The sequence below is a fragment of the Convolutriloba macropyga genome, chromosome 7, assembly GCF_964194025.1.
Source record: "Convolutriloba macropyga chromosome 7, txConMacr16.3, whole genome shotgun sequence".
Classification (NCBI taxonomy): Eukaryota; Metazoa; Xenacoelomorpha; order Acoela; family Convolutidae; genus Convolutriloba; species Convolutriloba macropyga.
The window spans coordinates 59956533-59980206 of NC_134474.1; the positions used below are offsets into that span (position 1 = coordinate 59956533).

The window sequence follows — 23674 nt, forward strand, 5'->3', positions numbered from 1 at the left end:
TAGCGTTCATGTGGGGTCGTATAAATACAGACCCTTCCACGTACCACGAGTGCTACGATTTATTGCCAGCGCCTTCAAGAGATGAAAAAGGATACACACACTCTTCACCTTGAAAGAAGTACGGAAAGTTCAATCCTCATTTTATTGGAAGGGCTAAAAACAAAAGTCGAGCGTCAGACGTCAATCTCAGAAAGCAAGCCCAAAACTTCAAAAAAGCGTGGATTTGGCTTTTGCATAAATGCATGTACTTAAAAAAATTCCGTCAAAATGTGATGAGATCATAAAAACTAGGGTCTATTATGTTCCCCCCCCCCCCCCCCGTGTTTTTAAGCCCCCAGTTGCAATTTATATGTGGTTATATAGCACGTTACTATGCAAAAAATAGCACGTGCGCCTGGGGGCGTAAAAGACTAAGCTGGGGGGGGGGGGGGGGGGCAAAACAATTACAATAGATCCAAAAATTAAAGTGCTCAACAATTAAAACACAAAAATCATGCGCTTTTAAAATTTTTCATTCCTGAAAGCAAAAAGCATTTGTTCAGAATTATCTACGCACATGGTTCGCCGGGGAAGTCCGCATTCAAACAAGACATAATTAAACGATCCCATATTAACAAACCCGACATATTTGAAATACTCCATTAGTTTCGTAACTTGATATATTAGTTAGAAGCCATTATTGCATCAAATGTCAATTGTAGTGAAATGGCTCTGCGGAAAGATGTTAAAAACTGGGAATTTACACTAACTAAAACAAATTAAAAGCAGCACTTTTGAACAAAACTTAGGTATGGGAAACGTTCCCTGAGCATAGAAATCAATTGATGTCGAAAAGGATTAAATTAATTTAAATCTAGGAAGTTGTATCAAAAACTTGCAGAGTTAAATTTATTTTTGATGCAGCAGTTATTAGCATACTTTCTTGGAAAAATTAACTAAATTTGCTTCGACTTATAACTGATAATTGAGACTCTGAGATTTTAGAACTTCATAAGTTGGGACAAAAAGAACAGCTCCGAGAGTTTCAAATTCTGAAAGCAATTAAAAGTCTGGGAAAATCATTAAAAAAAATTGAAATTCACTGGTTGATAAAAAAATAGGCAAACTAAATGAGCAAAATTATGCAGCCTCAAAGCTACTGAAATATACCATTCAAAGCTAGAAGCATTTTTTGCGCTTTTTAACCTATATTCAGTTTTTGGGGGCAACTTACGTTGCTAAGAATCGTTAAAAGATTTAATTAAAATAAAGCACTATATTATTGTCCCCAGCAACAGTACAAAATAAAGGCACAAATAGGTGCTAATAACGACAACTACGGGGCTGGAAGCAATTTCTCTGAAAAGTTAAGCCCGTGAGTTTAACAAATACCATACCTAAACTTTTCAGCACCCTAAATTGGCGGCAGCTTGTATTCCCTTCTCTTGTTCCTTCTTGTTCATAAAATCTATATCTCAGTATTAAAAAATAACTTTTAAAGCAGAGGTTCCTTCTAAGCTAATTCCAGCTTATCTTAAGCATAGTTTATAAATTGGTAGTAGTTTCATGTTTTCATCTTGCATTCATCTTTTAATGCAAGTAGTCATCACAGAGACCCGAACAATAAAATTGAAAGCAATATCGCTGTAAATTAAAACCCAGAACAACGGAAGTGGGCGGGGGCTGTGGAAGTGGGGAGGGGGGTCAAATTTTAAGAACTGCCCTTCAAGCCAAGAATTTATGTGTCTGAATCAGTTTTGGTGAATCGCATACTTAAAGTCTCGTAAGCCGAAAAACTCAAAGAGAAATTAATGCCCTCAGGGCGTTACATTTTCATCCCGTTTATGAGAACAAAAATCTTTGTTGCGCAAAAGTAACCGCACAAAACGCAAATTTATTTGGTAAACGATCTGTTTTTAAATCCAGTTTTAGTCAATATAATAACGGCGGCTTCTTTTGATCTTTTTATCAATTGACGCATATTCATCATAAGCATAGTAGATCTTACTTAAGAAAAACTGAGAAACTGAGGACGTTGTCCAATTTCCAATCAGCAGCAGTGAGTTGAGTTCCACGTAAAATATATTCAACGTGATCATTAAGTTGTTGTTTTCACTTGAACTGATGGAGGAATGATCAAGTTGAACAAGTTTCACGTGGTACTCAACCCACTGCTGCTTACAGAAAATTGGCCAACTTCTATTTGGAATTTTCTGTAAATAGGCCTGTCAGTTTTTATGAAGCAAGATCTACTAAAATTTTGATGAATAAGCGTTGATTTTTATAAAAATCAAAAGAACCCGCCAATTTTACGTTGATCAAACTTGACTTGAAAAACGGGCACGAAAAATTGCATTTTGTGCGTTTACTTTTGTCAACGAGTGTAGTCAAAATGAAAAGTCGCATTAGAAAAAAGGCCACCGAATTAATATAATTACTCCAAACTTCGTTTGAGAGCAATTAAACAACTAAACAAACGCAACAGCAATTGTTTGGCATCATTTTGACACATTGATATCTCAACGGTCGCTTTCTATTAATTTCAAAGTAGACCACATTAGTTACTGGCAGTTGAATTTCAATTTTTGCCCCCTCCAGGCTTGTAAGATTCTGTGTTTGTTTAGGTTTAGAGCAACAGTTGTTTAGAGCATTCAAGTTGTTTAACTGAATAATACCATAACAACCAGAAGGATCACTTTTCTGCAATTTATCAAACCCAAAAAAGTTTTAATCAGACAAAAGCGCGATCACAGAAAAATGTAATTCTTGATTGAAAATGCAACTATAGAGAACCAATAAATATGGAAGTAAAGCAAAAACTCTGGAATGATTAAGCCTGAATTTCGTTCAATTTCGAGCATCAAGTTTATAAAATGTGAGCTGATATTTCTTTGATGTTTAGTTATGTACTATTAACAGCTTAATAAAAAATTATGCTCAAAACCAACTTCAATCTTCTTGTACTCAATTATGTCTGCCATTTCTGTGTCTATTTACATTTGGATCAGATAAGTCAAAATCTTTAATCTCGTCAATTAACTTATCAAAGTCACTTTCTATTACTTGATCGTTTAATCATTGGACAGCGACTCCAAGGCAGACGTCAAACGGATTTGACTGCGCGTTTTAAGTTAAACAAAACGAGTATGCCTTTGAAGATTTGGCAATGCAGCGTTTTTATATTTAACGAAAATTAGCCAAAAACATCAACGTCAAAATTGATCAAATATATGAGAAAAAATTAAAACAAGCTTTCACAACATTAGAGCGAATTCGCAAAAATTCTGTTCTAAAAAGCGATAACAAAATGCTTCGAAAATTTATTTGAAGCAAAATATGTCTTCAAATTAGATTAACTTTCAAATTAATTAGGATAGACTTATAACATTTCTGAACATTTGCGAGTGGCTTTTGAAGTACAAACCAACGCCAGATTTCCATGGGAAAATTTCTGATAATTCTGAACAGTAAAAATTAGGTGATTTTGAAAAAATGGGGGTTGTCATTAAAATGCCTCCAAACTTTCATGATCATGGCCATAATGTTACCAGCCAGTCTTAAAACTACCTTGAAAAACTATTAATTATTAACTACCAGATTCTATCTAAGTTTATGAAGCGACCTTAGCATTTCAACACAAAGACAAAACACCTTCAAAATTTGCTCAAACATTCAAAGCCAGTGAGACGCTTGTTCACGCTGAAATAGGTTTAGAAAAGGAAGCCATTTACGATTGATTTATGTTGCCGTTGACCTTAACTGTTTCTAGTCTGTGAATTGGAGAAAGTTTTATAGCTGGTGACAGTGGGATATGTTTAAATATTTATTTGGTTAAAGCTGTCTTTAATTAGTAATAACAAATAGTCAACGCTTATCTCATATATGGCACGTGGTAGAGTTATCCAGACATTCGGTGAGAAACCCACATTAGTATAATAAATACAGATTTAATCTGCAATTTTAATGCATACATTTTACTACCAAAATTTGAGCCCGAATGTTGTAAAATTCAATAAAAAATAATTGCAAATTTGATCACTTGCGCATTAAGATTTTAGGATCATTTCCGTTTGCCGAAAATCAGGGAAACATGATAAATAACCAACTGAAAACGCTCCTCAAATTTAAAAAACAACATTTGCAGAATGTGCTTGATTGTAATATCAAATTTCAACGTCCCAGATACCGTAAAATTGTGTTAATGTTACAAATTAAATTGCACACCTAAAGCCGGAACAAAACACTTCAAGGTTTGCTGATTTTTGCATTCTGACTATCAAACAAGAGTAGCACTTCTCCCTCTCTATATAAGCGCAATTTAGCATAAGCATTAAACTAGCCTTCCGAAGATGTGATGAGCGGGTGAAGTGATGGAAATATGAAACGCATGGTTCATCCGATCCAATTGGCACTGTTGAGAAGATCCGGACAAAAAGATCCGGACATCGCTTCCGTTCGCGATGTTACAAAATTCTGAGATTTTGGGCTAATTATGTCAAAAAAATTGACCAAGCACTTTCAGGTGTTGATTCTGTAACACGATGTCAATGATTGCAAGAATGATTACCAAGCTCCGCGAATCAAAAAATGTGCAAATATGATAAAACAAAAACAGGCAAACTCAAAGGTAGAAGGATTTTATGCGCTAAATCTCATTACCACACTAAGAGTGAGAACGGATAAGAAATAAGCTAATAGTATTCATTATGACTGACCAGTCTCAAGTCTCCATTATATGCTTTCTAATTTCCAGATATATTTCATATATGCTAGAAACAAAAAAGTTGAGTACAAGGGTTAGATAGTAAAATGATCAAAAAAAGAGCACAGTTGAAGCGTGTATTACTGAATTAAGAATACCGTGGGGGTCTATGTTTTAGTGTTACAATGATTTCATCTTTCTTCTGGATGAAGCTCGATTCAATGTTTTGTTGTCAGTTGAGAAAGCAGGCTTAGCGAACAAAAAACTTAGAAGACTTAGCGAGGTTTCCCTTTCACAAGAAGAAAACAAAAAATTGCTACAGATCAAATGTTAGTGAAAGAAAGTGAGCAGCATGGATTGCGCTTTTTTGAGACTGTTCTGGTTTCCTTCATCAAACAACCTCTTGGGTCGTACGTGTTTAAAAACTAAGTCAACACTATTGTTAATCAGTAGGATTTTAATTAGCTCGGAATCAATTCGTTGGTCATTTATATAGGCGACTAGTAATGATCTTTCAGTAAAATTTATACTCCAGAGTTGACACAGTGCGGAACGGCCTGGATAGTTTCAACATCCTTCACTTAATCCGCATATTAAAAGCGGCAGAGGAACAGCCGCCACAGCTTAGTCAATAGTGTATTAATGAACACCTAGCAGTATTGCATCTGAATACGTTAGGTACTCTAATTAGCAATGCGTGTCCGTTTTTATATTCACGTCAGACTATACTAGATCTAAGATGCTCAATTAGTCCAGGGCTGAATAAAAATAACACGTCTGTTGTATCGGTAGTATTTTTAGCAACAATTGTTCAAGTAGCGATACTACAAAATGGTCAGGCTATGATCCGTTTAATGCTGACCAAAACTGCTGATTCATGAGGTAAGTAGCCAACCAAGGTTTGAAATTGCGAGCATATGTGGAACGTAGATGAATTTTTTTTTAAAAAATAGCAATTTAGGGAATCTTGACTCAACTGGCATAATGGAACAAAAATGGCGACTATTATCCATCAAACCATACTCTGCAGTAGTCAACCAAAAGTTGAGAACATATGGAAATGTTTTTAGTGTAAATTATTCTTTTCCTTCCACATTTTCTGAAATGTTCAGAGAAGTTATGATTTGAGCAATTCTTCATTGAATTAATCCGAAACAAAAAAGAGAATCATATAATTTTTGTGATACTTTTAGTTTGGCGATAAAATCAATGAAAACTCATGAAACACCCTACGAAATTAATTTTGTCATCAAAAATTATATTCTTTCGTGTTGCTTTTGATAGCTTGTAACCTCTGCTGATGATTAATTTGAGCTACCATTTTTCGTTATTTCAAAGAATTGAAAAAAAATAAGGCGACTAACGTCGGACAAACTGCTCTGGGACGACCGGCTGGGCAGTTTACTTCATAGATTGTTTTTTCATTAGGGGACTACAAATAATGACTGAGAGGGATTCGAAGCTTCGACCTTGAGCTTCATATTGCAATCGGTTTCGTTTTAGCAACAGACTTAATTACTGAAAAGAGCCATTTATATCAGAAATATGGTACGAAGTCACGCTTGAAAAAGTCACTCAAGAAGTGAAATCGATTTCCTGTTCTAAAAGAAAATGATCAAGCAAAGATTTTGCATTAAAAAAGACACACTCATTCACAACAATTGCCTCAAACCTCGTTCAAGAGCAACTAGTAATTGCGAGGAAAATTTCTTTTGTAATAGCTTTATTTTTCAAATTGGACTTCGAGGCAGAACCAGTCAAAAATAATTCCGAATAGTGCGGTATTGGCTAAAAAGTGGCTGGCATTTTGGCTTATAACTCAGAGTAGCGACGGATAATGACCCAACAAAGTTGTATTCCAGAACGATGAACTGAACCCCGAGCATTTATTTCAGACACAAAATTCTTCTTAGCTGCGAAAAAATCGTCGCAAACTGAGCAAAAGTCATATAGTTATGCAGTTATATAGATATATAGTTATATAGTTATTTCGTTATCCGCAGTTTCTGCAAACGAATTTATCTATTTATTTATTTATATGCTCACTCAGATTACTGTATTTATATGGTCCGCATTTTCAAAGCCACTGACCTATCTAACAAATAGGCAATTATCTGCTCGATTTCAGTGAAACCCTTTCAACTTAGCCATCCGACGAACTCAAGTAACCGTGTTAACCCTGATTGATATAAACAATTGATAGACTCCCTTTGGGAATTCACAATAAAAGACCCTAAGGCACATTATTTCATAGGAATCGCTTCCTCAATTTTCCTCTAACTTTAACAGTTAAAAGGCCGCGATGTTTTCAAATTGAATTAAACCAAGCACCGGACCCTACCTTTGTCTGAAATAGTAGGGGATGATAGTGTGTTGGGGGAGGGGTTGAGGAGAGAGGGTGTGAATAAATGTGAGAGACTATTTAGCGACAATGGCACACTTTGTCGATAATAGAACAAAGGGCATTTACCCTGTAAATGTCTGGAAGGATATAATCTAATTTGCCCCTGTGGCCCAGTTCAGAGATTGTATTCACTAAATCCAGACACAGACGCACAAAGTGTAATAGTATTTGATACATCAAGCTGTGAGAAAATTACATTTAGAAAGATACGCGTTGAATGGATGATTCCTTCTTTAATTCTTGTCTCCATCTCTATCTTTTGAATGTATGCGATATGTCTGTTATGTAAGAGCTACTTTCTGTATCGGAGAGATTACAAAACTGATTAAAGGTATTCTCTATTTTTTTCAAGTGAATCATGTTGAAACTAGGTGTTAATCACACATGATCTGTTTAGAAGTCAGCAAGGTTTCAATTAAAAGTTTACAACAAAAATCTATACGCAAAAAGTAATGCCAACAAAACTATTTCTAGTATACAAATAACCTTTACTGAGAGCATTTGGAAAAACCAGCCTTCCATTTTTGTCAAACTTTATACTCCCACATCTGATAAAGATTCCATAAAAAACTCGTAATGAAACAAGGAGGCTTGTTAATGTGCGTTCACACATGATGTTCCGACCCGCGTTCATCTGCATTTTTGACTGAACTATCTTTTGACTTACTTTTTTGCAAAGAGATAATCAGAAATAGATGTTTGAATTTTAAAAAATCAATAACTATCTTTTGCCTTATATTTTTGCAAAGAGAAAATCAGAAATAGATGTTTGAATTTTTAAAAAAATCAATGCAAAACCAAGCTAATAAATGATTTAAATAATACCATACCTCATTACAACGAGATCTGCCATTGAACAGACTACGAGAAGAAAAAACAACAACAAAAAAGATAAAACAAAAATTTCACGGCAAAACTCAATATCTTAATTTAAAAGCACCTAGTAAAAGCACACGTCAAATTATAATCAGACAAAACACTAACTACACAAATTTACTTCTTTCGAACTACATCAGATGGTATTTTCTTTAATGAGTCTAAGTAACAACTCAACAACGAAGAAAAATGACGCAAAATTCAAAACCAATCAACATTTTTTAAAACAAAATAATTCCAAAATTCTTAAAAATAATTAGCTTTTAACAAAAAAATTTTTGATAAATTTAGTGAATAGTCAAAATGAAACCAATGGGACCTGTCTCTGGTTAGACTAAGCCGTATGAACGGACTATAGATGCAGAAAAACTCAAAAAATTACAAACAACAAAAAACAAACATTGCGAAAACACAAATTAGTGAAGCCATTAAAATCTCAAAAAAGCACATTTTCTCCACCAAAGGAAAAGAAAAAGAAAAAATATCACTCACAAAACTTTATAAAAACGCATATTGTTCAACAAACAAAACATAAATTACGTCATAATATCAGTAAACATATTAATTTTTAAAATACTTGGAAATGTATGGGACCTGTCAATGACGAGACTAAGTTACAAATAGACCAAAAAGACAACAAAAATTGAAAAAAACTCCTCAAACATTTTCAAAATGTAAAATATCATAAATTTTAGGACTAATCAGATTGGCTAACATCATTCATTCAATCCTCAATTACAAGCTTATGTGACAGGTCAGCATTTTACCGGTACCCAAAGAATAAAAATAGCAAAAAGAGCAAATTCAGAAAAAATTGAGCGAGAAAACTGTCGAAGCCATTGATAAAGGAACTTTTTTGTAAAAATTTTTCTACATTCAATTAATCTCTTAACAGCACTGGCATTTTTTTTAACAATTTGACTCCAATAAAACAACCAACATGAACAAATACATTAAAATCCCAAAATTTGTGAATAAACTCTTAGTATCAAGGCCAATAAACTCAAAAGTTTTCAACGGAAGCTAAGGGATGTCAAGTTCTAGTGTCAAGATTTCAAAAGGAACCAAAATTAAAAAAAAAAAGAATATCCAAAACTTTAAAAAAAATTATTTGAAAACTGGCTCATCGAAAACAAAACACCAAAAGTTAGAAAATAAACGGCTAACTAGATTAATTTTGGTTGAAATATAAAAAAGGCTTCCGGTCAATACTGAGTCTGACTTAAAGTTCACGAAAAAAGGTTTTAGGATCGGTTAACTTTCAAAAAAAGAGGTTTCAAAAAAGGTTTTTAAGGTATTAACAGCCATTAAATTCAGTAGCTTTAAACGGAAGTCAATGAATACGCTCAATTGGAGCGAATACATTGCTTGGAGTATGAAGATATTTGTCATGCATAGGTAATCAATAAGACATCACAATAAATCTTATGACTATGGAAACAATAACTAACACAGGCAAAAACCAAAAATTGAGTAGAAAAGTGCAAGAAGAAAGTGTTGAGGCCAGTTAAACTATTAGTTTTTCCCTGAAAACTTAATCTTGAACCACCGCAAGTCTTTTTCAATCCAATGGGAGATATCAATATGATGATTATGCGATAACATTTCAATAGGAACCAATTATAAATATCCAAAAAAAATTTTCAGAAAGGCATTGAAGTCTTATAACAAATAGTTAGAAGATAAAACCGCTAACCAGAATAATTTTGCTTTTAGTAGAAAGGAAGATTGCCCTTACCTTACTGAGACTGACTTACAATTCACGAAAATAAGTTTATTATTGGTTAATGTTAAAATAATTTCTCGGAAAATCATTTTTAGAGTCTTAACAGCCATTAGCTGTCCACTGAAGGCCCTTCATAGGTTCAACTAAAGCTCATTACGGAACCTATTGAACTTTTTATCAACGAGACTATGCCTTAGGAAACTAAAAAAGAAGTAAAACTTCAAAACTAAAATAAAAATCACATTCAAAACTAAGAAAACTCAGAGTCGAAACCAAAAAAAACTAGCGATTCCTTTACAACTAATTTTTTGTCAATTGGGCTTCATTTTACTGTAGATTAGGTTTGCCATCCATGGAACCTAGATAGAAAAAATGAATAGTCTCTAGAAGACCCAAGAAAACGAAAATTTGAAAAGTTTTATAAAAAAAAGAGCTCTCAAATACAATTCGAAATTTTTTGATAGACTATTTTTGAAGACTAGTACCAGAACTAGTCATTTTATTGCCTTTCCTTTATTAGGAACTCAAAAATGTTTCTTTTTGTGGCGTGAAATGTAATTTTGAAACAATTTTTTACTAAAAATGATCTTAATTTGAAGAAAATTCACATTAAAAGTGAACAAAATAAGGCCAAATATCCCGTGTTCACGCAAAACTTCAATCCTCGATAACTCCTCGAAAAAAATAAAACTCAAAAAATCTTCTTATTTTCGAATTATACGCAGGACGAGCTTTTTTATGATACCACTCACATTTCTCCACGACGAATATATCGATCGGCCACAATTGTCTGAACAAAAAAGTGGGGTCGGAACAATGAATAGTTAATTCAATTATTAAAACGTTTTTTTTTTCAAAATGTTGCGTTATTGACGTTCGAAGTGAAATAAACATGCCTTCAATAAAGGTGAAAGAATAGAATTTCTCAAGAATGCAAAAAAGAAATCTTAATTGCCACAGTAGAAAATTAAGGATTTACAGAAAAGATCTCATTAATATATCAAAAAGAGGATTTGAATTAAGGCACGCAAAAGACGGAAACATTGCACGTAAATATACCAAATATTGATGAGAAACAATACGATGCAAACCTAAACTTAGAATTCACTAGCGAACCATATCCCAGCAAGACAGAAATCTCTTCAACCAATTTTTTTTGCGAGGGTTCTTATTGAGCCCATCATTTTCAGCTAAAGCTCTACAGTAGGTGAGAAATCTTTGCATCAACAAATTTAAGGATCGGGTAAAGAAGAAAGTTTGTTTTGGTTTTTGGGCACCAGTTTTTTTTTCCTTTTTTCATACTGAAAGAAACATAATTTCTTCGATAAGTCAGTATTTTATAATTTTTGCAACTGAAAAACTTATTCAATTCTAAACGAAGTCAAAACCATTTTCAGACTTTTAATTTACATTTTTGTCGCTTCTGTAATTTTTTTCATCATTCATTGAGAAGGATTTTTTTCAGTTATTGCCTGCTTTTGTTTTCAAAAATTTGTGATAAAAAAATTGAATCCTATCCACAATTTTAATTTTGTTCCTGTGTTCAAAACAATAATTTTATTTAAATTTCTTGCAATTAATCTATAAATTTTCTGTTAATATACAGAGATGCTGACGTTTATGGTCTGATTGTGGTAGTTTTGATATCAATTTTAGTTCGGTGTTTAAACTTGAAGATCAAAAATCATTTCAGTGAAAAAATTTTTGCCTTGTTAAAATAAGATTCGCATGTGAATTTTAAGATTAATTTGCCATACTGGTTTTTCTCATTGATAATAGTTATCCATATGGGCGATTTGTTCAATCGAATGAAATTTTTTGAATAAAGTTTAAGATTAAAACCGAACTAAAAGTGATATCAAAATTACCACGCTTAGACCAACAACGTCAGCAACCATGTATATTAACATAAAATTTACATATTAGCTGCCATAAGTTCAATTAACACTAATCTTTTTAAAACAGGAAAAATATTGAAATGGTGTATATGATTTTATTATATTTTCTATCACAAATTTTAACACAAACCGAGACTTATACCAAAAAACAAATGCCCTCTGAAAGAATGAGAAAAATCACTATATATGAAACAAAACAATTTAAAACAAGAAGTCTAAAAAAGGTTTTTACTTCATCTAGAACTGAATGAAAATTTCAGCTGCAAAGAATTTAAAAAGTCTGTTTTACCAAAAAAAAATTAAGTGCATTTTAGCATGAAAAAAGGTACGAAATTGCCGCCCAAAAATCAAAAAACTCTAATATTTCAGTAGTTTGTTTCCTAACCTCTTTCTCAAAACAGTCGATGCATAGATTTTTAATCTACCGTCAGCTTGAGCTGACACTGATGCGTTCTAAGACTTTCCTGCAAAAACAATTTTCTGAATTATTTGATACACATTTTTTGGTTGAATTTGACGCCAAAAAGGTTTTTGTTACCAGCAGCATCTACATTATGTGTCTTATTGATAGTAGGGGTTTGGGTTTTAATGTTACAAAAGCATTTTTCGTTAATTACTTGATTTCCCCGAAATTTGTTTTGACCAATGGATTTCCAAAACAACTCATATTTGCAAAATCATCTATAAACACGTTTAATGAACATAACTTGAAAAGGCGGAAAAATTTTGATCCAATCTCCAAATATGGAGATGTATCTCAAAATTTCCCTTCCTTTTATCAGAAACTACCGAAAACGGAAAAATGACAGTGCAGTCATATTGGCTCCATAACTTGTAAATATCATCAATCAATATAAGGTTTTATGCAAAAGCAGTAAATTAAGAAAAAGATCTTTTTATTGGGCGTTGAATGCTGATTAGGCACTAACACCTATAGGAAAATTTCACGCAACTCTACTAGTAACATCTGAAAGAGAAATTATTTGTTTCAATGCAAAATAACCATTTGAAAGAAACCGCCTGTTCTCTAGTGTACATGAAGTTCTCGAACTATTTGAATTTCAACAAAACGAATTTGGTTTGGAAAAGGCAGAACAACTAAACTTGTTCGTGCTAGGATGCCCTGAATGCTTCATGTGTCCAGCAGCTGCGTGAGCCGGACTTACAATTTTTGTTAATCTTATGCGTCAATTACTTGTGTCTATTTGTTCCCGTAACCTGTTTTCAAGCTTTCTACTCCAATAGACAAGTCACATAACAGTGAATGCATGAAGTCACCATGACCGGATATGTGATTAATTATTCACAAACTTTTACAGGAAGCGTCTTCGAACAGTTCAAAGCAGTTTTGCAGATGAAAAAAGCGCCAATCAATCTAAACTTCTGTAGTTGTCTGTTTAAAAATAAAATTTGAGGAAGATTGAGTTAAAATAGAAGCCAGGTTGTCCTTTTGCAAAAAAAAACAACCGATGAATCGATCTAGGGTGGCAGTGAACTGTCTTTGCTGTATTTAGTGCACGCTTCCGTTTAAAATTGAAGAACTACGGAGATAAACATTATATGCATTTCTCATAAGAGTTTTTCATTAATATAGCGTTTCGGAATTTTTTGAGAGAAAAGGTGTTCATTCCTTGAAAAAAATATAGGACCTTGTGGATCAGTTATGGTAGTTTGATATTAGCAGTAAAAACATGCGAGCTTAATTTTCAAAACAACGGATCTTGAGTGAAAATATTGTCGAATAATGACCAAAAGAGAGGCCAAAAAGAGGATTGGTAATGTGTGTTCCAACATACAACGCAACCTGTCCTGTTCATCATGTGAGATCAAAAACGAATTGTTTCAAAACGGAAAAAGCCCAAAACGATTTGTCAGAATTTTCGATTTATTGATAATTGCTCAAAACTTTTTTTAAACAAAACATAACATTTATATCAAAAGAGTTGGATCTTCAAGTTCTCTCTTCAGCAAACTTCTGTCACATTTTTTTAAATTTCCAAGCTTCCTGAGAACTCCAATTTTTCAGGTGATATTTAACAAAAGGAACTCCACTGATAATGATCATGATTTGCTAATCGAAAAATCACAACTTTTTAGCGGGATAGCGTAGCAGCTGATTCTCTAAAAAATCTCACAAAAACATGTAAATTGGAAACATATAAAACAGCACTTCAACAATGTTTATATCGAGATTGCTAATTCATTATAAACGATGGACAAAAATTCTCGAAAAAAATGAATGATTAAAATAGTAACCATTTCAAAAATTTACCAAAAAAAAAGAAAAAAAAAGGAAATTGATACACCATAGCAACATTTAGACAACCTTTTTGGACAAAAGTTGCCTCAATTTTTGAGTTAGGTAAGAACACAGCGAAATTAATACGTTTGACAACAAAATTGTGCAGGGACAAAGCCTTGAAAAATAATTTATTCGATTATATAGAATTTTATCATTCCTGTTGGTCAGCACAAGCTCTGCAGACTTACAAGCAAACAATTTTTCAATACATCTGAATTAGAAAAACAAATATCAATCAAAAATACCTGAAATTGCTAACTGAGAAATTTAACTGCCTCATACACAGAATTCGCTCCAAGAACCTTTTTCCATCTAACTATCAAAACTTTTATAGAAAAATACTTTAGAAAAAAGTAGAGAATTCTATCTCTAGCTTTAATAATTTCCCTTTTCCTGCAGTTTTGTATAACTTTACAAAAACACATGATAAGTCAAAAATGCGGTGCTTGCTCGATATGCGGGAACGAAAGCTTTTTGGTCCACAATATCAATTGCAAAAACTTTTAAAAATTCCTTCAAAATGTCCTGCAAATGGTCAAAAGCGAGCGAATGTTCCTAATGAGTTGATTTCCAAATTTTTAGAGAGAAAACTTCACCTTCAGCTGCAGTGTGTGAAAAGCCTTTTTGTTTGATTTTATAAAAACCGACAGAGCATATGCTATTAATATTTTTATCGTCGTTGTTTTCGTTCAAATTGTAATGACTAGAGTCACTAACTCGCTGCCTTTTTGAGTAGCAGCTCAGATAAATCAGAAATGTGGAAAGCGATAAATAATTTCAGTTTTGACATTGCAGTGAACAAAAAATACCTAGATGACCATTAAGCAAGACATTGCAAGATAAGACATTGGACGCAGATAGACGAAATGCCAATCAATATATTTTTGAAAAATAGTTCTCCCAATTAGACGCTTTTATTTCTTCTTTTGTCCTGAACAAAGTTTTTAAAAGATGTTGAAGCACGTTGTTTCACTTTCTGTTATTATGACTTCCCGTGACATTCGGGTGTTGATTTTTGATGAAACGTGAAAAAAAAATGAAAGTCAATGAAGCTTTCAAAACTTTGAAAATTCCTTAAAAAACAACATCTGCAAAATAGTGACACTTGCAAAACTTGATAAATCACTTGAACTGTGATCAGAAACATTAAACATTAAAAAAGACATTTGTTGAATCCCTCAACCAGTTGATTGGTGTTCTCAATCAAAAGTGTAAACAATGAATATGACCAAACCATAAATCGTTCTTGTTTAATTTGTCTTTAACAGAGAACAAACTAACAATTTGAAAAAGTATTGAGAAAAAAATGAATAACTTGGACTCAGCAATTTAAATAATTCGAATAATTGGGAACATCAATTTCAAGATTCTATCACAAATTTTTTTTTAATAAAAGAAAACCTTTAAAAAGTTTCAATATAGTATTTTAAAAAGTGATATAATAATACTTCTAGCACAATTGTTACTAACTGTTGCTCCTCGAATATCTCATTGGCATAAAAATTGTCATATTGAACTACTTCCACGTTACTTTTTCCACGTTTATTGGAATCCAGACTCTCATAGTCGGCGTAAACAAAACTACCAGGACCCAGAGGGTTAGCGGGAAGAGGTTTGCCATTGTTCATGCCGTTTGCCGGCGATGCGGGAGGAACAAACGTACAAATGCATTGCGGGGCAGTGGAAGTATCATTTTGGGTTCGGGTATCGGATTGTTGGGGGTTATTGGACTTTTGTTCTCCCGATTTTGAACTCGAACTTTGTTGTGATTGTTGACCCAAAATGGTAATAGAATTTGCAACGATTGCAATAAGCGAAAATGTAGTAAACATTAGCTTTGAAACAGCTGGAGTAGCTTGTTAAAATCACGTGAAATAATCGGAATAAATCAAACAAAGTTCAACGCTTTGTAAATTTTCCCAAAATTTAGTAAATTGTTGTTGAGAATCAGAATTGTCACAAATAATTCCAAAATATTGAGCAAATCTGAGGGGTTTTTCAAATCAGAAATAAGGAATAAAAGCCAGGAATTAACCGAATTGAAAGTATATTGCATTTTACAGTAATTTATAGCGCTTATAGATCTAAATCAGCCGCAAATTGAAACTTTAATTTAGTAAATTTGTTATTTTGGACCAGAAAATGTTTGCAAAATTTTGGACAAAATAAGTTTGTGTTTGTTTAGAGTTGTTAAATTTATATGTTTATATTCCATTGTCGGAGTGTGAGTTGGAAAATATTTTTGGAAAATTTTGTGGTGAATATTTGTTTTTGAAGCGGAATATTATAATTGGTTGGTAATTATGGACAAGAAACAACACTTGAGTGAGCGAGAACGAATCGGTGTTCTTACTTTTGTGTATATTTTTTAGTTTGTATTATTATTATTTTTGTAAAGCTAATTCCTATGTACTCACTCTTTTCTGGTTGTGGCTATACCTATCACTATACCATCATTACTACCACCTTTCAACCATTTTGGAACATCTAACCAAATTTCCTTCTCCGGCTTTTCTAGTTCAAAAGAAAGGAATGGTCATTTAGGCTGGAAACTATGTCCACTGCCTGGACTTACACATCTAACAGCTCTGGCTGTCTTATTTCTATGGCCTAGCAAGCGAAGGAGAAAGAGAGAGCTTATTTGGCCGTGATGATGTTAAATATGCTAAGCACTACAGTTGCTTGTTGTAGCCACTAAAATTTGTCTTTTCATTATGAATCGCAATTTTGAATGGTTGAAAATTAGTAGAATGCAATGGGGAAAATACTATATAAACTGGAATTGGCGTATGTTAAAGACAAATAAATACAAAACAAATATCTTTTTCTCTATCTCACTCTCTCTTTTTCCAGCGAATTGCAGTTAGTGGTAGTTGGCTGTATGGTTGTGGTAGTACTAGTAGTAGTAATATTTAGTACACACTATTTTGTATGGATAACAGGTAAACGGGGGGCGATTGTTGTTCAATTCAAGGTGGGAAAACGATATTGTATCTCTCCGTTTAAAAAATGCCAACCCCTATCACTTTAATTTCTCCCTAAAATCGCTCTCTTTCCCGTATTCCTTTCTCTTTATTCCGCAACAAAATATCTTTCTTATTCACAATTCACAATTACCTAAACCCCCATCCCCCTACCCCTACCCCTACCCCCAGCCCATGAAAATAGACTCCGGCTGTACTGTTGCCGCTGTTTTCATTTCATGATAGGTTATACCTTTAGTTATTATTGAGTGAAAAATTAGGGGCAGATCAACAAAAATGGTGCTGTGGCAGAAAATGGAATAAAGGTGAACCATTTTCAGCTGAAGAGGCGCGATAATAGGCCCAAAAGTGTTAAAATACGGTTCAATTTGCGTTCAAAGTTTCTACTCGAAAAATTGTGTTTGAATACAGCCTGTGATTACTTTACAGCGAACAATATTATATTATTCAAATATCGATCGAGCGATAGAAAATGAAAAGAAAAACTTTATCGAGGTGATTTTCTTTTTGCTCGCTTTTGGCGAATAAAATCGATATATTGGCTATACGACAGACTACAAATACAAATAACAAGATGACCAATGCTATTATCTCATTACAAAAAAGATTGCACGATGAAAAAAGTTGGAAACTTGAAATTGGCTGTTTTATAGTTGAATCATTGTTCCGACCCCACTTGTGGGGGGAGGAACTATATACTCAAATGGGTTTTTTTTGTTCAGACAATTTTGGCCGATCGATATATTCATCGTAGAGAAATGTGAGTGGTATCATTAAAAAGCTCATCCAGCGTATAGTTCAACATAAAAAAAGATTTTTCCGAATATTTTTCGAGGATTTAACGAGGATTAAAGTTTTGTGTGAACACGGGATATTTGCACGATTTTGTTCACTTTTAGTGTAACTTTTCTTCAAAATAAGATATTTTCTATAAAAATAGTAATTCAAAATTACATTTCACGCCACAAAATATATCAATTTTGTGCTCAACATAGACGAAAGGCGATAAAAAGACAAGTTCTGGTCTCATAGGGAAGATTACTAACAAAAAAATTCGAAAATCATTTGAGAGCTTTTTTAGAAAATTTTTCAAAATTTTTAGTTTTTTAAGTCACCTAGAGACTAGTCACTTTTCACATCGCGGGTCCGTTAACGACAAACCCCATCTACAGTCACATGAAGCCCAATGAACAAAACGTTCGTTTTCAACGAATCGTTCTTGTTCTTTTGGACTCGACTCTCAGTTTTCGTAATCTTAAAGGAAATTTTGATTTGCTTTTTGAGATTTTTCTAAATCTTCGAAGTCATATGGCATTATGACTCGCTAACGAACAGTGCACTAGTTTCCGTAATTAGCATTAAGTGAACCTATCTAGAGCTTTCAGTGGACAGCTAATGGCTGTCAAGAATTTTAAAACGATTTTAAGAGGAAATTTTTTTTTATTAGCCGATAATAAACTTATTTTCGTGAACTTTATATCAATCTCAGTACCAACTGGACCACCTTCCTTCCTTCCTTCCTACTTCAAACAGAATTATTCTGTTTAAGGGTGTCATCCTCTAACTATTGGTTATATGACTTCAATGCCACAGGATTTTTAAAAAAATATTTCAAAACTGTGGGATATTTTCGTATTATTGGTTCTTTTTGAAATCTTGCCACGTTATCCTTGTATTGAATATTCCCACTCGCTTAAAGATAAGGTTCAAGGGATAATAGATAAAGTTTTCAGAGAACATTTTTGGTTTAAAATGCTTCGACACTCTATTCCCACACTTTTCTACAGAATTAATGGCTTTCGCCTGTATTTGTTGCTGTTTTCATCGTCATAAGACTTATTGTGATGTCTTGTTGATTACCTAAGCATGAAAAACATCCTTTTCTTTCCATCGAGGCACAACTGATCGTATTTATTCACTTCCGTTTAAAGCTATTGAATTTAATGGCTGTTACTACTTTAAGAAAATTTTTTTTGGAAAGTTTTTTTTGAAAATAAATCAATCTTAATTTCATTTTCGTCACCTTTATGTCAGTCTCAGTATAAACAGGACCCACTTCCTCACTACTATAACCAAAATTAATCTGGTTAGTGGTTTTATTCTCTAATTATTGGTTATTCGACTTCAAATCCACAGGATTTCAACAAAAAAATTTGAAATTTTTGGATACTTTCTTATTATTGGTTCCTCTCGAAATCTGATCACGCTATCCTAATGCTGATGGCTGCCGCTGGCTTGAAAAAAAGACGTTAAATGGATCAATCAGTGATAAAGTAATCAGAGAAACGTATGGTTAAAATGGCTTCGACACTTTCTTCTCGCACTATTCTACTTATTTGTTGGTTTTTGCCTGTATTTGTTGTTGTTATCATAGTCAATAGACTTATTGCAATGTCTTGTTGGTTGTCTATGCAAAGCAAACAGCCCTGGCATAAATGAGCTTTTTTTTGTGGCTTCCATTCAACGCTATGAATTTTAATGTCTGTAGAAACAAAAAATTTTATTTGAAAAAATTTTTTTTAACATTAATCAATATTAAACTTTTTTGATGAACTGTAAGTCAATCTCAGTAATTAAAGGACATTTTTCTTTTCTACTTAAGCAAAAATTTATCCATTTAGAGGCTGTTTCCTCTAATTTTTGGTTCTATGACTTCGATGCACGAGTTTTCACATTTTTTTCAAAATTTTTGACTTTTTTTTCGTAATTTTGATTCCTTTCCGAAATCCTATTACAATATCCTAATATTTATAGTTCCCATTGGCTTAGAAAAATGTTCAATGGATCATAGATAAAGCTGTCAGAGAAAAGCTTATGGTTTGAATGACTTCCACTCTTTCTTCTCGCACTTTTCTACTGAATTTTTGGATTTTGCCTGTTTTTGTGTTTGTTTTCATAGTCAATAACTTGTTATAATGGGTTACTGATCGCATTTCGCCTTATTAATTATAAACATGCTTGTTGTCTCACCGAAGCATAATTAAACCTTGTTAGTAACTAAATAAATCTAAGCGAGAATATTAACCAATCAGATTCGAGTATTTATGTACGGATTTAAATATGCATAGAAATCGTTCCAATTTGCGTACAAAGCTCAGAAAAAGTGCAAATAACATAATTCCGTCAAACCTAATAATTAAACCTATCAAGTAAGGCTCGTTTGAACTTAATAATTTTCGGTTTTTTGCACGGTTTCGAATAGAATGGTGACCAGCTTTGATCTCAAGTATCAGAAATAGACTGATACCAGTTAAATGAGCAAAAAGACTTTGCCGTCTAAAGACACTTGTTGCTATGTACGTATTATAGTTTCTACGTTGTCTTATTGATGCTTGCTTGAATGAAAATACGTTGATTTATGTACGATTATGAATTGAAACAAGCGAAAGTCTGATCTTGTCAGCTTTATATTGGCGCCCCACAAGGGACCTTCTTTTCAAAGACTGTCCTTTTGGTCCTTTTAACAGCTCAAGCAACGCACTACTGTTACTGTTAACATCAATTATGATGCAGGAAGGCGTTTCGGAAGCAGGTTTTTGACAAACAGTAGTAATCGATTCTGACCGAAGCAACGTTCGTAACACTTCGAAATAGTCAGGTGGATCCAATGAGAAGTCCAAGCCGTCAAAAGATTACTCCGAGTCCGGGAACAGAATACGAGTGAAGTGTTTGTTACCACCCGGCCGCTGTTCAACGAAATCGAGAAGGTTGGGACCCCAGAAACTTAATTTGGACTCGTTGATTTGGAGACGCAGGAGAGGGGCAACCAGATAGAGACGACCCGTGCTTTGATGAGAGCCAGAGTCCGACATTTGTCCGTTAGATTGACACCAATCTTCAGCAGGCCTGAACTATAAAGAAGCTTCACATTGGTCTCCCCAACGAGTGAAGATACCAGAGGGGGTGGACTGCGATCTTCCATTCACACCACCTTGACATCGAAAACCTGTAAGACCTAACCATACGGTATATATGTGTTGATGTCACGGCTCAAATACGTTCACCAAAAAACTAAAAAACTGTAAGAACAGAACAATTTTTTGCAGTAGAATTGTTTAAAATAATTTTAGACGGCAAGAAATCTAACCCGCCATTTTATGAAATCGCAAAGGGTAGGCAATTCAAAAAATTGAGTCGAAAAAACATCGATTTGAAAATTTTTGGTCGAAATATCGAAAATTTGTAAGAAAGTGATTAAGTCGGTTCATATATCAAAATTATCCTCCGATATAGAGAAAATTGATAGAACATTATTCTAAATTGTTCAATTTTGAAAATTTTTGGTCCGTTTTGATGCAATTCTAAAATCAATACCAAACTTTGATAATTCGTATTTTCGAGCTTAACTCCGTACAGTTTATTGGATTACCGTTCTGTAGCCAAGAATTTGCAAAAAAATTGACCAAAACTTGAGAAAAATTGGACAAAGGCATAAAATTTTGACAAATTTGTCAAAATTAAGATTTTTCAACTAGAAGGTTCGTCGATTCGAGTGAAACTCAAACTACAGAGAGAGGTGTGAAAATTTTCAAAACTTCTGGCTTAAAAAAAATGTCATCTTATTCTTTTCGTATCTCGTTTTCGTACCGTACCGTCCTCTTCTTTTTTTCGTTCCCTAACTTCGCCATTCACAATTTCCGTTTATTTTTCATCAACGTCGCTCTCCCAAAACTTCGTTTTCGTATCCGATCATTCCGTTTTTTTTTCTTGCGTTCACAGTTGGTTTTCTCCGTCTAATTATGTTCTCGATGTAGTATGTTGTCATATATGATGAAGTATGTTGTGTTTTTGCTGCAGTATGTTGATTATGCTAGTATGCTGGTTGGTTGTTTTGGTCTTGTTGCTTTCTAGGGTGTGACTTAAGTTTGTTCTAGAGTTACGACTAGTTGGTTCCTGGACTTTTTCAACTTAACTAATTCACTAGCACCCCTGTTGTAGTATATTGATTTTTACCACTGTATGTTTGCGTGTAACTGTATGATTGTTAGTTGGTTTGTGTCTTTGCGTTCTAGGGTGTGACTTGAGTTTATTCTGGAGTTACGGCTAGATTGTTTCTTCACTTTTCCAGCTTTCATAGACTACAAAAGCGCTGCATTTTATTTAACTTTTGCTGTAGTTTGTTTAATATTGTCGGTATGCTGACTGGTTGTTTAGGTTTGAATATTGATAGGGTGTGACTTAAGTTTATTCTGGAGTTACGGCTAGTAAATTTCTTGCTCCTTTCATCCATTTAGTATACTACTGCTTTGCCGTAAATTAGTTCGTTATTTGTATATATTAAGCCCCATAATGACTTGTGCTAGTTTGCCTCGTGCAGTAGCATCTCTCCTCCATCCTAGGGTGTGACTTAAGTTTGTTCTGGAGTTACGGCTAGTTTGTTTGGTTGAGTTTGTTGCTGTGGTCTGCTAGCATAGTGGTTCCCGACCTCCCCGCTCGCTGTGTATTCGTCTCCCGCCCGTTCCGACCCGCCTTTCCGTTTCGTTGCGCGCTACTCGCTCAACGCCTCCGTCGTGTCCGTCTCGTCTCACGTTTCTTCGTGCGAGGCTCGTTCAGCGTTTCCGTCCCGTCCGTTGCGTCGCCCGTTTACCACCCGCGTTTTCGCCAGTTCCGTTCCGTTCACTGTTGCGTTGCGCGCCGTTCGCCCGTCCTTCCCGCCCCGTCCGCTTCGTTTCCCGTTTCGTCGTGATTCGTCTTCTTACTTACTTTCGCCGAGTAATTCATTACTCGGTAACTTCTTTTCTGCTCTTCGACGTCTTGATTATCAAGTCGTCGTCATTTGGGTTCGGTATAACCCGCATTCCACGTGTTTGGTTGAAAGTTACTCTACATTGATAAACTAGCCATTTCAATATCATGGCCGAACAGCAAGAAAAATTGAAAAAGCTCTTTAATGCAAGATCTAATCTAGAATCTGAGTTATGTAACATCCATAAGGACATCACAGATGCCATAGATCGTCAAGACAGGAGAGTTAAAGTTGAACGCTTGGTTTCTAAGTTGAAGGATGTTTTCAGTAAACTAGTGCAGAAGAATGAAGAACTATTTGACTTAGCCAGTAAAACGGAGAACCCAGATTCAATTTACCCTGTCCTTGAGCAATGGTTGGATGATGTAACCAAGAACAATGATAAATTCTTGCTTGCGGCTAGAAGTTATATTGACTCAGTTGCTGACCGAGACACCGTATGTGAGGGCGTTAATCCTCAAGGGCAATCCAAGAGAAGTTCACGCCGAACAACATCATCAATGTTGTTCGGCGTGAACAACATCATGTTTTACATGAATTTCTAATGGCAAAACTAAAACGCGAAGAGGCCGAGAAACAAGAACAAGCTGCCATGCGCCTCGCTAAACAAAAACACGAAATTGCCATGAGAAAAAAGGAGCTTGAAATACAAATGGAACAGATGGCACTTCAAGAGTTGGAGGAAGACCACCGCCAGCGTGTTGCAGCAGCTAAATTAGATGAGGCTGATTTAATGGATAATCATTCATTGTTTAGTCACCACTCAAGTGAACTGAATTTGTTTAAAGATAGGGGATCAGATAGAAGACAGGGACTTGTTCAGGATTGGGTAAATTCGTTTCCAGCAGGTAATTCAAGTGAGTTAAACTTTTCTCGTCCTGGTTCAGCAACCGCCGACCTTCCTGTTAAAGATACTTCCCCTAGTAATCCTCCAGAAAACCCAAGTAATGTTGCCGATAACTTACATAATCTTGAAATGGTTTCTCAGTACACACGGCCAGGAGTTGCAATTTCTGTTGCCCAGCAGGAAGCTTTGTATCGGGAATATCTCCAGGCT

General features: G+C 34.2%; 1 protein-coding gene across 10 annotated transcripts in view; it reads right to left on the reverse strand.

Moving 5' to 3' along the window:
* LOC142343200 (glycine receptor subunit alpha-2-like) overlaps window positions 1–23674 on the reverse strand; it is a 206738-nt gene that overhangs the window by 61665 nt on the left and 121399 nt on the right. The window contains exons 1-2 of one of the 10 annotated variants that reach the window (XM_075394930.1): window positions 17259–17356; window positions 15358–15971 (exon numbers count right to left, since the gene is read on the reverse strand). The exons of 5 other annotated variants lie outside the window; for them this stretch is intronic. In XM_075394930.1, coding sequence (XP_075251045.1) covers window positions 15358–15719 — 362 coding nt within the window. In that variant the 5' untranslated portion in view covers window positions 15720–15971; window positions 17259–17356. 4 more of the 10 variants (XM_075394933.1, XM_075394932.1, XM_075394931.1 and 1 more) reach the window with 4 other exon arrangements.